This window comes from Falco naumanni, chromosome 14 (genome assembly GCF_017639655.2).
Source record: "Falco naumanni isolate bFalNau1 chromosome 14, bFalNau1.pat, whole genome shotgun sequence".
Taxonomy (NCBI): Eukaryota; Metazoa; Chordata; class Aves; order Falconiformes; family Falconidae; genus Falco; species Falco naumanni.
In genome coordinates this window covers 10,053,253-10,069,601 of record NC_054067.1, presented here as the reverse complement: position 1 = coordinate 10,069,601, position 16,349 = coordinate 10,053,253, and the positions used below count along the sequence as shown (strand labels likewise).

At 41.5% G+C, this 16,349-nt stretch overlaps 1 protein-coding gene across 1 annotated transcript; it reads left to right on the top strand.

Annotated features, from left to right (window-relative positions):
* The first annotated feature begins 900 nt into the window (after positions 1–900).
* FMR1NB (FMR1 neighbor) lies at positions 901–13,145 on the top strand. The gene is made up of 5 exons (XM_040614581.1): positions 901–971; positions 5,246–5,359; positions 6,929–7,066; positions 9,761–9,857; positions 13,008–13,145. Exons 1-5 carry the CDS (start codon positions 902–904, stop codon positions 13,108–13,110), a joined length of 522 nt encoding a protein of 173 aa, XP_040470515.1. The 5' UTR covers position 901; the 3' UTR covers positions 13,111–13,145.
* The last annotated feature ends 3,204 nt before the right edge of the window (positions 13,146–16,349 follow it).

The following is a 16,349-nucleotide window of genomic DNA, read 5'->3' as shown; positions in this document are numbered from 1 at the left end:
TTTTCAGTAGTTATCTTGGAAAACATGATTCCTGTCCTCTTAAGAAATAGTTTCACATTTAACTACCATAGCAATGTTTCTCTGTAGGGCAGAGTGTGTTTGTGTGTTACTTCACAGAACAGGTACATTCTAATGGCAAGGACAGCTCTCATTTAGCAGCAGGAGTGCAGAGAGATCCTTCAAAGGCCTGTATAGCACTTCAGAAAAACAGGTTTCTCCTCCCTTACCAATGCTAACAAAATCATCTTTAGGTTTAAGCTGTTATATATGTGGTAATACTTGAAAAAGACCTTTTAAGGGCAATAACAAGAGCAGCAGGTGAAGAGACATACAGCATCTGGCAAAGCAGTCTTCAGGGGTGGGTTGGAGGTTAAAAAAAAAAAAAAATAGTTTGCCTGCTGTGGAACTACTATGGCTGACTTAGGGATTTCTAGAAGTGTTTTTATCCATAATATTATTTTTAAAGGTGATTCAAATGTTTTCATCCAAAGCATCTCATATACTTCAGTTTTGAAAAGCCTGAAGAATTCAACAAGCTAAACTAGAATTCAGTAATAAGTCTCCAACAATTTAGTTCTTTGGTCCTAATCTTCATTAAACCTGGATTTAATTTATTGCTAAAAGTGAACTTTTTAAGATGTTGGATGTCCAGCTCTGGCACACTTCAGAGAGGGCATTGTTCGGCTAGTCTGTTAACAAGATGCCTCTTGAAAATCATTTACCGCAAAAATTTTTACTGGGTTTGGCCTCTTCTTTATTGCAAAGAAAAAGGCAGTCCTGCTCAATGCACCAACCTGCTGTCACATTTGTTCTAATCCATAAATACAAAGTTAAGATCTTTTTTTTTTTTTTTTTAATGCATAACCACATACCTATCACTACTGTTGGTTTTATTGCAGTAATGCTGCTAATGGGCACCTGTCTAGCATGGAACTATGTGGTACTGATACTGCTTTATAGCATCAATTCAAGTAAGTATTGCAAGGATAAAAACATTTTCATAGAAGTAGCAAGTACTTTTACTAACAAGAAATTAAGTTTACAATTTCGCTTGGTAATGATTGAAAAACACTGAAAAATACTAAATGCATTTAATTACTCCAGATGGGATTGATAAATCCTGACAAATACAGCAAAATATAGGGGGTTCCCCCCAGTAACTGTAGTTCCCATTTCCTTCTTGGTGCATCTATATGAGAAACATGCTGCTTATTTCATCCCTTGCAGCGTATCTTGCTTTTATATTACCTTTGATAATAGATTGTTCTATTTTTTTTTACCCCAGTTTGAAAATTTTTTCTTCTGGCATACAGTTAAAGGCACTCTTACAGTCTGCTGAGACTTGTATTTGCTTAATACAGCAGGTGGCTCAAAATAGTTAGCAAAGATTTTTGGCTGGTAACTTCTACTGTGAGTGCAAGTCAGATTTGGTGATTTGATGTATGTAAAGAATCAGCCCACACATTAAGCTTGCTTTTGATCCTTTATGCATTGAGAAACCAAACTTCAGAGACCACCTTTTCAGATCTTGGTGAAAGGCTGTCAGTTGCTGCAAGTGTCACTGTAAAATGTTTCTGCAATGAAGAGTCATAGAATCATTTAGGCTGGAAAAGACCTTTAAATCCAGCTGTAAACTCAGCACGGCCTAGTCCACCACTAAACCATGTCCCTAAGTGCCATATGTACACATCTTTTAAATACTTCAGTGATGAAATTTTGAGACATGACCCGACCTCACTACAGACTCCTGCCAGGGAGCTGCAGAGAGCGGTCAGGGCCCCCCTGAGCCTCCTCCTCTCCAGACCAGCCCCCCCAGTCCCCTCAGCCGCCCCCCATCAGCCTCGTGCCCCAGCCCCTTCCCCAGCCCCTGCCCGGCTCTGGACACGCTCCAGCCCCTCCACGTCCCCCTGGCAGTGAGGGGCCCAAAGCTGAACACAGGATCCGAGGGGCGGCCTCACCAGGGCCCAGCACAGGGGGACGGGCACTGCCCTGGCCCTGCTGGCCACACTGTTCCTGACACCAGCCAGGCTGCTGCTGGCCCCCGTGGCCACCCGGGCACAGGGCTGGCTCCTGCCCAGCCGGCCCAGCCAGCCCCCCCCAGCCCCTTTCCCGCCGGGCACCTTCCCAGCCCCCTGCCCCAGCCTGCAGCGCTGCCTGGGGCTGTTGTGCCCCACGGGCAGGGCCCGGCACGGAGCCGGGTTGAACCTCACACAACCGGCCTGGGCCCCTCGCCCGGCCTGCCCAGACCCCCTGCAGGGCCTCCTGCCCCCCAGCAGGGCAGCACTGCCCCAGCCTGGTGTCCTCCGCAGACCGGCTGGGGGTGCGCTCAGTGCCCTCATCCAGGTCATCGATAAAGATATCAAACAGGGCCGGCCCCAGCGCTGAGCCCTGGGGACACCCCGTGTGCCCCCGCCAGCGGGATGTCACCCCATCCCCCACCACGCTCTGCCCGGCCGCCCAGCCAGCTCTTAGCCCAGCGCAGAGCACACCCGCCCCGGCCACGGGCAGCCGGTGTCTCCAGGAGATGCTGTGGGAGACGGTGCCAAAGGCTTCGCCAAGGCCCAGGCAGACACCAGCCACAGCCTTTCCCTCAGCCACTAGGCGGGTCACCTTGTCACACAAGGGGATGTGGTTCGTCAGGCAGGACCTGCCTTCCATAACCCCGTGCTGGCTGGGCCTGATCCCCCGTTGTCCTGCACGTGCTGTGTGACAGCACTCAGGATGATCTGCTCCAGAACCTTCCCCAGCACCGAGGTCACGCTGACAGGCCTGTAGTTCCCCGGATCCTCCTCCCCGCCCTTCTGGTAGGTGGGTGCCACATTTGCTGACTTCCAGTCAGCTGGGACCTTCCCCGTTGGCCAGGGCTGCAGGTTGATGGAGAGTGGCTGGGTGAGCACTTCCACCAGCTCCCCCAGTACCCCGCGGTGGATCCCACCTGCCCTGTAGACTTGGTTTAGCAGGTTGCTGACCATTTCCCCTTGGATTATGGGGGCTCCATTCTGCTCCCCATCCCTTTCTTCCAGCCCAGGGGGCTGCGCACCTGGGGAACAACGGATCTTGCTGTTAAAGCCTGAGGCAAAAAAAGCATTAAGTGCCCCAGGCTTTTCCTCAGCCTTTGTCACTACGTTTCCCTCCACATCCAATAAAGGATGGAGATTCTCCTTAGCCCTCCTTTCACTGCCAATGTGTTTATAGAAATGTTTATTACTGTCTTGGAGCAGTAGCCGCATTCAGTTCTAGTTGGGCTTTGTCCCTTCTAGTTTTCTCTCTGCATAATCTCACTACATCCCTGTAGTCCTCCAGAGCTGCTGCCCCTTCTTCCAAAGGTGGCAAACTCTCCTTTTCCCCCTGAGTTCCAGCCAAAGCTCTGCTCAGCCAGGCCGGTCTTCTCCCCGCCGGCCCGTCATTCGGCACACAGGGATAACCTGCCCCTGCTCCTTTCAGATTTCCTTCTTGAGGAATGTCCAGCCTCCCTGGAGCCCTTGGCCCTTGAGGGCTGCCTCCCAAGGGACTCTGTCGACCAGGCTCCTGACCAGGCCAAAGTCCGCCCTCTGGAAGCCCGAGGCAGCCGTTCTGCTGACCCCCTCCTTACTGCCCCAGGAATGGAAAACGATCACTTTGTGACCACCGTGCCCAAGGCGGCCTCTGACCACCACATCCCCCTCCAGCCCTTCCCAGTCTGTAAGCAGCCGGCGCCGCGGGGCATCCCCCCGGCTGGCTCCCTGCCCCGCTGTGCCAGGAAGGTCAGTGCCACACACTGCAGGAACCTCCTGGGCTGCTTCGCCCCCGCTGCGCGGTGTGTCCAGCAGCCACCCGGTAGGGTGAAGTCCCCAACGAGAACATGGGCTAGCATTTGTGAGACTTCTCCCAGCTGCTTCTAGAATATTTAGATGAGGAAGTCATTCTGTCTAAAAAAAAAAAATAAAAAGCAAGGAAAGACATTTTCCCAGGGTGTGTATGTGTGTGAGCCCTAACATAAATGTGTTTCAAAAGTACATGATGCAGCTTACGTTGAGCAGCAGTGCCCATTAAATGTATGTATGTGGCTTGTGTCTCGATAAACTCTCGTATGAGACAGCAATGTACAGGACAACCATGGTCATATTTTCAGTTAATTCTCACCAAACTGGTAGTCAGATAATGACATTTCATCAAACTTTAGTATGAACTTTGCTAGTCACATTTCTGTTACACATTAGTTTCAGATTCTTTATTTTGCCATGCATCCAGTTCTCCCTACTCTGATGCTGCTTTTTCTGAAGGCAGGTTGTGCCCCAGGACAAACACAGAACTACACTTCTGATGCTGCTAGCTGAAGAATCATCTAAAAGACTGAAGTTCCTCAGTACCTTAGGTTTTTGTTTAGGCCATGATCTCACTTCTGTTCCCAAGAAACTATAAACCCATGAAATGGCTTTAAATAAACTCCCATCACTGAAAGCTGTTGAAGTTGTGATGGTGTAAGTTTCTCATATGGAGAGAAAAAAGGCAAGCAAATAGGAATACTGGGTTTCTTTATCTTTTTTTCCTCATTGTGGAGTGGTTGATTGCCAGTGCAGTCCCACTGTGATTTGCACTTTTGGTTTAATGAAAAAGAGATGTAGGTGAGGCAGCATGGTTTTCTGATGCCACATCTTCTGGAATAGTGTAAATAAAAGGTGATCACGAAGTCCCAGAGCCACAAATCACTGGTGTTTGGGAAAATACTCCAGTACCTCTATATTCAGGGAAGTTTTGTTCTTTCCTACACATCTGCTGTAGGTCGCTGTCATGTTGGGATGTTGGGATATATGCATGTTTTGTTGTATCTGGTAAAGCTGCCTTTCACCACATTTCTGTGTTTCATTTGGGGTCTGAACTATATCTAAAACAAAGACTGAAGGTTCTGCTTGCATACATGTGAGAAATATATCTGTAGATGCAACACAGAGTTTTCAGGGAACCTGCACCTTATAGGTGAACAGTAGGGCTTTTTGTCTTGACAATTTTCACCTGAGTGGATTCTTTAATTTAAATTTCACAGTTATAGTTCTTTTCTCATTGTGGTTCATGAAGCAATTTGAAGTAATATTAAGTGAATACAACAGAAAGATATATATGCTTAACCTTGCTAGCCATCAGGAGTCATAATTCACAATGACTATAAATGCCTTCATAATGAAAGATAATCAGTATGAAAATGTCATTGCATTTAATTAATTACAGATATTTTGATGGTAATGAGCTAATCATTATGAGTTTTCAGGTTTTGCACAACCAACTCAGCAAGTTTTAGAAAAAAGTGAAGTGGCACCCAGCAAACCTGGCATGAAACTGAAAGACACATATGAACCTCTCTTAAGCTTCTTCAGGCCAACAAGTAAGTGTCACTTCATCACTGCAGCATTGTTTTTCTCTAATCTTTCCCCTTCTTCTGCCTCACTTCCAATCCTCCCTCCCACACCTACCTGTCAGCATTCAATGTATTTAAAACCCTCAGTCCGATACTGCAAAACACACTAGATCTCTTCCAAATGATATTGTTAAGTGCCCCTTTGGAACAATCATAAATTTGCTTCCACTGCATTGCTACCCTCCTGCAAAACCCTTCATCATCAGTGATGTGATTGTGCTAGAAATGCTGGACAGCTTGGTGTTGGATCCGCCTTGCCCAGCTTTGTTGTATGCATAGGAAGAAAAGAGCTATTTGGCACATTCTAGGTGAGAGAAGGATTTTTTCCTGCAGTAGTGTTTCTCTCACTTCTGCTGGTTAGGAAAGGCTCCAGGGCCGTTAGCTTAGGCTGAACCACTCACCTTTTGGACTGCTCAAGTTAAATGAGAAGAACTATATTATTTCATAATATTATTGAGAAGGAAATCACAATGCTAATTTGCTAATATCAGTAAGAAAGATAATATCTATGAATAGAGAAAAAGGTCTTGGCATGTACAAAAAATCCAAACCTGATTCCATAACTGGATCACCGACAAAATCAAAGGAGAAGCAGAAATACCACTTTTCACTTACTATGTTTCTGCATTACCTTAGTGGACCACCACTGCTATTAGTACCACTGAGCCCTAGGGAAGCACAGAGGCATCATGAAGTGCCTGATCCCACATTTAATAAACTGAATTTGGCTACCACTAATGTCTATGATAAACATGAGACTGACAATGCAGCCAGTCTTGGGAGAGTTTTTGGAAACAAATGATGCTTTGCAGCTGCTGTGGAAGTGTCACATAAGGGATGTGATACCCAGTTTTACAGGAATTAAATATACTGAGACATCTACTATTTGTAAGTATCTTATACATTTAAGCCCTTCTCACAGAGGATCTCATGATTATCTGATTAATGTGAAGCTGTTATTAAATAAATAAAAAAGAATAAATTGCTTGAATATTTTGTTCAATAACTGGATTGGATATCTTGCGGGTTTGTTCCTATCAGCTGATTTTCAGCTGCTTCTAGAAACATGCAATTAGTGCCATACAGAAAGTTAGTGGCAATGTATTCCATGCTGGGCCTGTAAAAAAAAAAAAAAAAGAAGTCTTAAATTTCTGTTTTCTTTTTTTTAATTAGAAACAGTCTAGTCAGAAGATTTAGTTTGTCTTTCCCACTTGGTTTACAAACCTAAGTATAAAAAAGTGTTTCAGTGATGTTTAGATTTGGTTTTGTAAATGTCTCTTGCTGAAACAAAGCAAATAACTTAAGATTTTGTATTACGTGATTTTAGCTTTTCTGTTAATTTTAATATATAGATTAATTAGTTTTGGGGAAAAAACAAACATGAAATTCAGTGACACTGTTTTCTCTACCAAAGCATGCTAGGGACACCAAATATCCCTCTACTTGGGCATTGCTTCTAGAACAGACATCTTACATATTATTTCTTTTTTTAAAGCTCTAGAACAGAGATCTTACATATTACTTCTTTTTTTAAAGCATGTCGTCGCAAAGATGGACAAACCTTAATTCCTTGTCATGTAGGAGAGGGTCTTAACAGAACCGAATGCTTGAAAAATAATTGTTGTCCTTCCAAAACCAGCCACGAACTGACATGTTACATGCCATTTAAAGACAGTAAGTATACTTCTGTAGATTGCTGCCTTGTAGCCAAATGCTGCTTCTGGTCAGACAATACAATTTTCATTTCTGTTACTTCCTTTACTTTTTCATGTCACCACTCTCTTCAAGGTAAGTGTAAGCTTGCATTTATTTCTGCATATATATTAATAGAGAAAATAGTTCTTTGATACAGAATTGTTTGGATATCTTGTCAACCCCAGCACAAACTAAGAACAAGTGATACAAATAAATATGCTCACACATGTTAGCACAAAGAATGGAGGGAAGGCTTTATTTCTGGAAAGGGGGGTTCAATCCAAAGTAATAGTGACTGTGAAAGTGCTGTGAAGAGAAGGTGGAATTATTTAATCTGGTGAAAATGAGGCTAACTGGTTATTTCATAGCTACTGAAGGTTTAGAAGAGCCATTACTAAGATGAGGGAGCCACAAATTCTTCTTGGTAGGATCAGATGATATAACAAGTGAGAATTGCCACTAATGCTTGGGAAATTTAGCTTGAACATTAGGAGAAAAAAATTCTTTAGGAAAGTAGTGCAACTCTAGAACAAGTCATCAGACAGGTGATGGAGTCATCATCCTTGGAGCTTTTCCAGACTTGGCCAGATAAAGAGACAATTTAACTTGACCTCATGTTGGTGGTAGCCTTGCTTCAGGAAGAAGGTTGATCTACATGATCTGCAGAAGTCTCTTACAACCAAATATTCTGTGGTTCTGTGTTCTTAAATTCTGGCCTTAAAGTATTTTACCATTTTTCTTTAAGCATAAACTTGGTGTACATGGTTTTCTTCTCTCTCTCATATGAAAGAATGCAGCAAATTATTTTTGTACATCCTACCATTGCACATAACTGTGGTAATCTGCTTTACTGAAACAATTGTATCGAATCTTAATTTTTGTCATAACTTTTTTTTCCATTTGTACAGCTTTATTATTGTTTTTCATGGTGAGGTTGCTTCAACAAACTGAAAAATGCAAAAATGTTAGAGGATTTTTTTTTTAGACACAGAATTATTGGATGTGGAAAGGACCTCTCAAGAACATATAGTCAGATCCTCCCTGGTTAAGAAGGGTCAGCTACAATAGGTTTTCCAGGGCTGTGTCCAGTCAAGTTTTGAATATGTCTGAGGACAGAGACTCCACAGCCTCTCTGGGCAATCTGTTCCAGTGTTTACTGCTTGAACCCTCACAGTGAAAAAAAAAAAAAAAAAAAAAAAAAAAGCTCAGGTGGGATTTTGTGTCTTAATTTGTGTCCTTTGTCTCATGTTCAGACACTAGACATATATCTCACGGTTTTCTTTCAAGAACAGTGCCAAGATACTCCAGCAATATTTGGAGATCCATCACAGGATCACAGGAATAGAGCCAAATATTACCCTGTTTTTTTCTAATACAGCGGTGCCTGTTATATTGTGTCCTTTTTTTCACCAATGTTCTTAGACACAGGCAGTCTTAACAAACATGAATGTTAAGTTAGTAGAAGAAACCATAATCCAGAGCTTAATGGTTTAGGTCTTCCTGATATAATTCAGCATACGTCCATTGATTACAGACATGATACCCAGTTTTCAGGAAGAGCTGACTTAATACAGATATGAAACCCTAGGGGAATACTTGTAAGCTAACATGAGTTCACTTTCTGCTTGTTTGTGCTTGTTCAGAAGCAGGCAGAGGTCAGGACTGAACTTTGAAATTTTTCTTGTAGTTGAGCAAGTGCCACATTGCAGTGCTAGGACAGCTGTAATTGCTACTAGCTAGGTAACTTTTGATAGAAAGAAATACCATTCATCATGAGGCCATAAGAATCTGTTAGTTAGGGGCATACTGCAGAAACAAAATATTTTAATAATATTTGTTTCCCACCTAGGCCTTTATATTATGTGTAGAAGACACTTCATTATAGCAAGAAGAAAAGCTGTATAATGAAAATTACAGCTTTTCTGCTCATTTTTAAGACACATACTCAAGCAAATGTTAAAATTAAATACGCTTATTCAGCTGTGACTGCTTGATTCTTCATTTCAGTTAAGCTTTTACTGTTTGAATATCAAGGGCTGACTATTTTACAGAATTATTTGTTCATAGATTAATTAGCTACTTGAATGCTCCTGGATGTACAACATATGTCCAAAGAAAATACAAACACTTACTGCCCTGGGAGCACATGCTGTTTGCCTCAAAGCAATCTGTTGATAAAATAGAAGCACTTAGCAGATATTAGACTCATGGCACTTGGGGTTCTGTAAGATGATCAGAGGCTGCATACTTGAATGGTTCTTATCTGGGAGTTTTGTCTCGAATTTCACTAGGAATAAAATGAGGCTTTAAGAAAATGCTGCAAAAGTTAAGAACTGAAATGGGTAAATAGCATTCATTTGCATGATTTTTTTTCCATTCTTTAAGAAGCTTCTAAAGGACTTTGATTTTTATCCCCACCCACCACCACCCCCCATGCTCTGGGTTCACACAGACCCCAGTTGCCTCTGAAATTAACCAAACACTTGGGCTATCTGAACTCAGGTCAAGTCTGAGATGAGATCTTTCTCGTCTGAGCTTATTTCTAACACCTACTTTTTTTCCATTGTGTTGCTGGCTGAGATACATGTCTTAGAGGCTAATCTCTGTCATCTATACCTCAATATACATCTCAGAATGATTCATAACTAATGCAAACTTCTGTTGACTCTACAGATGTGCAACTGACATTTCGACTGCTTGTGCTTGTGGCAGGAGGATTTTTTATATTGGGGTGTCTACCATTTTGTTGCAATACCTTTTTTCAGAGAAGGTAAGCATTAGGGCATGATCAGACCAATTTTATGAGGTACTGCTTCTAAACGTAGAAAATAGGGGCAACTGACATGTTTTAAGTCAGTGAGAGGAGAAAAGACTGAAGGGAAAAAAGCGAGGAACTAATGTGCAAACATAAAAAATGAGCCCTTCTAGTTTGACGCTACATATAACAGAGGGTCAATTTGGCTTAAGGAAAAAAAGGTTTCTAATGCCCTCGTACTCTTTCTAAAGACCTAGTTATAAAGGGCTTGGACTTGATCTTACTTCCTTTGCTGGGGAAGTTGCATGTAAAACACAAAGGCCCACTGCCTGCACATAAAGCCCTGAATGGGGCTGGAGCAGCGGTGCCTGAACTTGCCATGAGCCGTGCAGGATGGGGACCCTCTCCTGGGCCAATATGCTGAGTAGGGAAGACTAGGGTTTTGCTCCCTTGATTCTCCAGTTATCTTCCCCTACTTTCTGCCCCTGCTCCATACCGAAGGCTAGTGCATCCTATATATTAAAGGAATTTGGTTTCTGTTCTTCTCTGTGGCAGGAAGGCAAGACCAGCAACTGCCAGTTGTTGGCAAAAAAGCTGACAAATGAGACTTAAAAGCAAATCAAGCTATGGGGCAGCCTGCAACACTGTGCTCAGCCCGTCCTGTTTAACCCAGAATAGGTTTTTAGGACACAGTGTCCTGAGTGCAATGAAAACCCAGCACATCAGTAAAAATGAAAAGTTTTGAGAAGAAATTAATTTCATTTTGTAATATAAGTTTAAAAAGAAACGAGTGAGAAAACTTCCTGCTACTTGCCTTAGCTCTCAAAATTGACATGGAGAAGGGTGACAAAAATGGTTCTTTTACCACTGCCTTCAAAGGCACTTCTAAAAGAGTGACATTGCCTGTGGTAAACAATTGACTGCTGCACAGGAAATGGCATGTGCAAGCAGGAATGAATTATCTGAAAGGTAATAAGGAAGAAATCAGAGAGAAAAATCAGTTTGTAAAGAAAAAACAAGTAGAAATTTGTCAGTGTGGGACAGACCTAGAGTTATGCACTTAAAACAAAGAAGGAAAGAACGAAGTAGCAGGCCTGAATAGAGTAAGAGAAGTAAGCTGGGAGTGTGCTTGGGAGAAAAGTAAATTAATTATCTCTAAGGTTTCTAATGTGCAGTGTGTTTTCTTAATGTATAGGGCACATCACAGCCTGTGAGTGCTATGCAAGCAGTTTAGGTTTTGATGTTGTGAAGAGTTTCAGCATGTATGTTCTTATGATAATGGGAAAATGTAAGCTCCACAACATCAAAATCATTAAACTAAGATGGAATGTGTTAACATAACTGTGCTTTATTTCTCTAGGGTGGTAGTTCAAATTGAATAGCTAATGCTACAGCTTGGTTAATAAGACAGAATTGTCTTTTTCGTGAAGATTCCCACCCCACCCCACCCCCAAAGTGTTAAGTGTTAAACTTTTGCTTTACTAAGATGTTAGCAGTCTATGTGGGATCATATACATGGACGTACTCACACACATAGACTATACTAATGCGGCTGCCTAGCAGATGGCTATTTGCTGTGGTGTTCCACATTTAGACAAGACCTGCTGTGAAAATCTCCACGTTACATCTTACATTGCTCGACAGCTGATGTTCAGCATACAGATAGCTGCACTGAGTCATCAGTGACTCTGAAAACAGGAGGCAAAGAATTAACATGAAATTATCATAAATTTTCTGGAAAATGAATTAATATGTGTTCGTTTTGAGAGAATTCACATTAATGTTTAAATGATCATTTCTGTGTTTTTTCATAGCGAGTGAAATTAGAATATTGCTGTTCTGCTATGACTTGTTTTTTGCTTTGTTTTTTAATGCAGTGATTAACCAGATGCTAAATGGTTTTAATTTCCAACATCATATATTTGAGTTCTAGGAAAGGAGCAATCCTATAACATTGTAACTTTGAGTTTTCCCAGTTTTAGAGACAGTTGATAGAGGATATGGCTTTGATAAGCATTCCTTTAATGAGCCTGAAACCTTCTCCCTGGATGGAAATTCTTTTGTTTTCAGCACTGTATGGTCAATATCGAGAGCGTCCTATGTACAATGCCAAAACTGTACTGGATGTGCACAACAGTAAAAATTTTCTCTAGAGTTATCAAAAAATAAGAGGGCTTTTGTTGACAAAATTTGGGATGATTTATGAGTACCAATGTGCCCCTTCTAGAGCAAATTCCAAGGTTTCTCATAGAAGTCTATTTACATTAAAAAACAAAACCAAAAACCAACGACTGAGAGACCAACAGAGCCTGGGCAACTAGCCCTGGAAAGCTTTTGCAGGCACTTGTGCTGTGAAGCTAGGGGTGGCTGTTTCTCAGGAGCTACCCAGGATTAGGACAGCAGAGGTAATTCCATAATGTGGCCAGACTAAGAACATGTAGGAGCATGGAATTCCTGTAAAATTGAGAGAGGGAGCTGAGTACTCCGCCCCTTGCCACACTTGATCAGCATTAGTAATTCCCTGAGCCAGTGAGGCTTTGTTACTTCTGCATCCCTGTCAATGAGCTGTGTATTCGCCTCCTTCCAATGGTATTTTTCCTGCAGGAAGCAGGATCTACATGTGCCTCTTCCCAGGAAATGGACTTGTATTTTGTTAGTCTTTGTTAGTCTTCATTGTTAGTTTTGTTAGTCTTCATTGACAACCACATGCAATGATGGACAGGTTAAGACACTACAGGTTAGGAAAATGCAGATGCACTTAACTAGTGCTATATTTGAATAATACTGTGTAGATTTTAAAAATAGAGTAAGAATTAGAGAAGCTGTCATTTCCTTCTACTGAATTCCTAGTACAGCTTTTGGGCCCTTGAATTTGTTTGACTAATTACTGTGGAAATTTCTGGTCATGGTTGCAATATATGAATCAGAAGGTGAGCTGAAATTCATGAGGAAAACGTAAGAGATGGGGAAAACTTATTGAAATGCTTTTCCTAGCTGTAATCTATGTCCTAGTGATGTAATCTTGTGATGGCCCTCAAAATCAACTCTAGCTTTGAGGGTTTTTTTTTCACTGGAGCTAGGATTTCACAGCTACAGTCTAGGTGATCTCTAAATTTCTTCTTTTGAAAGTCAACCACTTTCAGCTGTTGTTTTAATATGTTGCAGCCAATGTGTCAATCCTTTAAGAAGGGCAAATAAAGAAATACAGCAAATAGTGCGGAAGAAACAAGCACATAGTGAAGAGGTTTATGACCCTTTACTGGATTGACTGAAGAAAGACTCTAAGGACCATAAGAACAACAAAAACAGGTAAATGAAATATTCTTGTGTTCTTTCAGTTTAGGATTGTTATCTTCTGTCCATTCTGTATAGAATACTAAACATATGCATTACTAAATGCCTGTTGCTCCCCAGTCCAGTGGACTTTGTCAAAAGGCAATGTTTATCACGGATCACTTTCAATTTCTGTTATGGGACAAGTAATGAGACTACATGAATTTGATTGCTGTGCTGGGAAGATGAACAACAGCAGAGCAAGCCATGGGCGGTATTACAGTCCTAGGTTTAAGTCCTCTGCCATTTCAGAGTTCCTTATCCCATGTGCAAACTGTGTTGTATGGGAGAGTGGAAAAGCAGAGTAAGGTTTTGCTGCTTTCAGGAGAGACAGATCCATTTACAAGGCACTGAGAAATCTGTCCTGTATGGATAAGGGTGTTTTACAGCTGACACGTTCACATAGCTCCACATCTTGGCATTCGACTTCAATGCTGAATAGCAATTGACTACTGAAATAAATGTAATCTGAGAGTGAAATGTTATTTACATCACATGAACATGCCAAACTATAGATTATTAAAGGTGACAATGAAATCAAGAAGTGTTAGCGAGGTCATTGGACAATAAGGAAATATTTTGGGGAGAGTATTGATTTGGCAAAAATGTAAAGATGTCCTTAAATTTAGTTAGGCTCATGTTTAGGTTTTGGGTTTGTTTTGTTTTGTTTTTGTTTTTGTTTTTCCTTTGGCATAGAGGAACATCCACCTGATCTTGAAGACCTCAAGCAGAAGGATACCAGGATTACCTGAGTATGCCCTAGAAAATGAGATGTTTTGTTTTAGTATCAAAGTAATACAGTGTTGTCAACCCTTGATAATGCTATTGATTTTGCAGTAGAAGATCTTAATTTCCAGTTGTTTATGCTCATTCCATATTCCTGTATAAAAAAGCTAGCAACACCAAAAGACTGCTTGTGGTAATTTCTGAATAATAAGTCTTCTCTTATTGATGCAGTATCCCTGTGGATGGATATGAAGATACCAGTTAAGTGTCCATCTCAGTTTAGAGGTCAGTCTTAGAATATTATCTGGATTAAGAAGAGAGAGTTGTCATTCATTAAACCGGTAGCGAGTGGCCAGCTTACTGCCTTTCAGTGTTGGATGGCTCTGTAGCACAGTAGTGCTACTCTTACTGAGGAAAACGGCTAATTCCTTACCAGGATGCAGAAGATTTAGGAAATCTGTTGTTGGGCAGTTGCTTTAAAGATAGGCTTGGCAAAAATACAAAGTACTTGAGAAAACTGTGCTAGTGTTTTTCTCTGGCATTCTCTCTCTCCATGGTATATCACTGCACCAGAGAACTTTTCTTTGATCTTTAGATGACCTGTCTCTCAAGGTAGGTGATTTCAAAATGCAATTTCTTTCCATTTCCCTGTAGCGTAACAAAAAGAAAAGAAACAAACATGTAGCAGTTTTCAGCAGCTGAGTGCAAAAGTAAGAGTGAGTACCTAAAAGAATGTCAGCAGAAATCAGTATCACCCATAATAATGCAATCACTGGTCATTTTTCCTTGGGTCTGTGAAGTCCGTGTAGCAGAATTTCCAAGAGCTACAACTGGGAGGAATGGAGCTTTCCTCCTAAGCTGGAGAATAAATATTATAAGTGATTCTTTAAAACTATGTACTTTCAGGATTCTGCATTTAATAATTTTTTTGTGGTTTCATCAGTCCAAAAAAAGGTGTCACTTAAAATGCAAGTGGAATAGGGGTGGAATATGCATACGGGCAATCTCATTAAATTGTTGGAGTACTTACTGATAGTCAGACATAACTATATGCAGGACCTATAGAGCTTGATATTGCAACCATTGCCAGTAGCGTTGTATTACAGATAATTTGGTTATAATTTTGTAAGCAAAAGTATTATGATGTTTTTAATGTGGAGCAGCAGAATGATGGAGACTGAACAGGGCTCTGTTTGCCTTCCAAATTGGTTGTGTATGTGCTGTTTCTTAATATTATTTTTATAAATGGTGAAGTATGTATGTAGATATTTTGACAAAGATAAAAACCAGTTTCCTGCTACTTGAATTTAGGGGCACTATCACAGCTGAAATGTGCATGTGACAAACCACATAGATCCTCATGGCTGATGGTGATTATGGAGAGAGAGCTGTGCTCTGGAGGAAGTTAGGCTTTCATATGGTGCTTCATGATTTTGATTTGAAGGGTAATAAATTCATTCTTTTTCCGTATCATTGACAGCACAACTGCTTTCAATGTCACATAACATTCTGACAAAGGGACACATACTGATAAAACAACTGTATTTAACATAAGCAATCAATGCATCAGCTGTAACCATATCTGGCAGCACCAGAACAAGATGAGCATAAGCAAAATATATGTACTGTAAGAGGAGGAGATGAGATGAAAAAGGCACAGCAAGGTTTATATTCCTCCTAGTGGGACAGTAGTCAAGAGCACCGCGTGTGGACTTGGGCCCTTTTCTATGTAGCAGCTTCATTGTAAAAATGTTCTAAAAAGCTGCAAGTTTTGCTTTTCAGTTGGAGAAGACGAAAGTTCTGATTTAAAATTTTAATTTCTATTGTAGCTTGACAGTTCATTTGTCAAGCATGGGTATTGCATAAATAACTGCTACCTGTGCCTAAAATGTCATAATAGCAGTTTAATTACTCACGAAGGTCAAAATTATTACCTTAGGGTCAAATCAGATATTCATTCACAGGCCGGTATATGATGCTGCTCATGCATCTTACCCCCTGCCCTGGAATGCTCAAGGATCTCAGACTCCCCATGGGCCTTGGCCTCCATGTGGTGAGTTGGGCGGTTAAGTGTCCCTTGACCATACCAGCAGCTCTTGCATGGCTGAGGTGGGGAATGGCACTGACTACCAGAAACTTTCCTTATCTGAACTGTAACATCCCCTGACAGCCTTGGAACATTCCTTATCTGAATAGGAACCTCAGTGGTACAGTGCCACCATCACTGGAATTTTGAAAATTCCAGTAATTACAGACTCAGATTGTGGCCAGGACAGAGGATTATTGCTGACTAAAGCCAGTCATCTCTGACCCTATGAACAGCGGTCCTAAGTGAGGCCCTTTTGAGCTCTCCTGGACTGCAGCAGGCTGTGAACAGCATCTCCCTCTCAGTGGGATGCCTCTCAGAGCTTGTGCACTCCCAAGTTAGCAAAGTCAGGAGGACCATCA